The sequence below is a fragment of the Phalaenopsis equestris genome, unplaced genomic scaffold (assembly GCF_001263595.1).
Source record: "Phalaenopsis equestris unplaced genomic scaffold, ASM126359v1 Scaffold000061, whole genome shotgun sequence".
Taxonomy (NCBI): domain Eukaryota; kingdom Viridiplantae; phylum Streptophyta; class Magnoliopsida; order Asparagales; family Orchidaceae; genus Phalaenopsis; species Phalaenopsis equestris.
In genome coordinates, this window is record NW_018164503.1 from 108,429 (window position 1) to 108,969 (window position 541).

At 49.2% G+C, this 541-nt stretch overlaps 1 protein-coding gene across 1 annotated transcript in view; it reads left to right on the plus strand.

Moving 5' to 3' along the window:
* The window catches only part of LOC110019529, a 13,613-nt gene that overhangs the window by 1,659 nt on the left and 11,413 nt on the right, over positions 1 to 541 (plus strand). Inside the window, exon 3 of the mRNA XM_020717224.1 lies at positions 127 to 364. Coding sequence (XP_020572883.1) covers positions 127 to 364 — 238 coding nt within the window. The remainder of the gene's footprint in view (positions 1 to 126; positions 365 to 541) is intronic.

The following is a 541-nucleotide window of genomic DNA, read 5'->3' on the forward strand; positions in this document are numbered from 1 at the left end:
ATGATCCCACAATGAATGCGAAAAATATTAAGTGGTGAATGAATTCAGCCCAGCTATTTTTATGTGTAGCTTTGAGGAAGCCAATCTAATCTGCTCCTGTGTTTAACAATGGGATCCATAAACCAGAACCTGAACATCCTCTTCTTCCCATTCTTGGCTCCGGGCCACATCCTCCCCATGCTCGGCATCGCCAAACTCTTCGCCACACGCGGCCCAGCCGCCACTCTCCTCACCACCTTCGCAAACGCTACTCTCCTTCGCCCCATTATCGACCGCTTCAATTCCTCCGCCACCTCTCCCATCCACCTCCACTCCTCCCCTTCCCCTCAGCCGCCGCCGGTCTCCCCGAGGGATGCGAGAGCTTGTCCTACATTTTCTTCGACGATCATCTATCCAAATTGTTGAGAAAATTATGGCGAAAAAAACAGTAATCGACACAAATCCAGAAGAATACAGAGATTTAATGAGGTTCGACAAAGATGCCTACGTCCTCGGGAGTAGAGCGGCGAGTTCCTTTCAATATTCAGAAAAGAGTTTACAG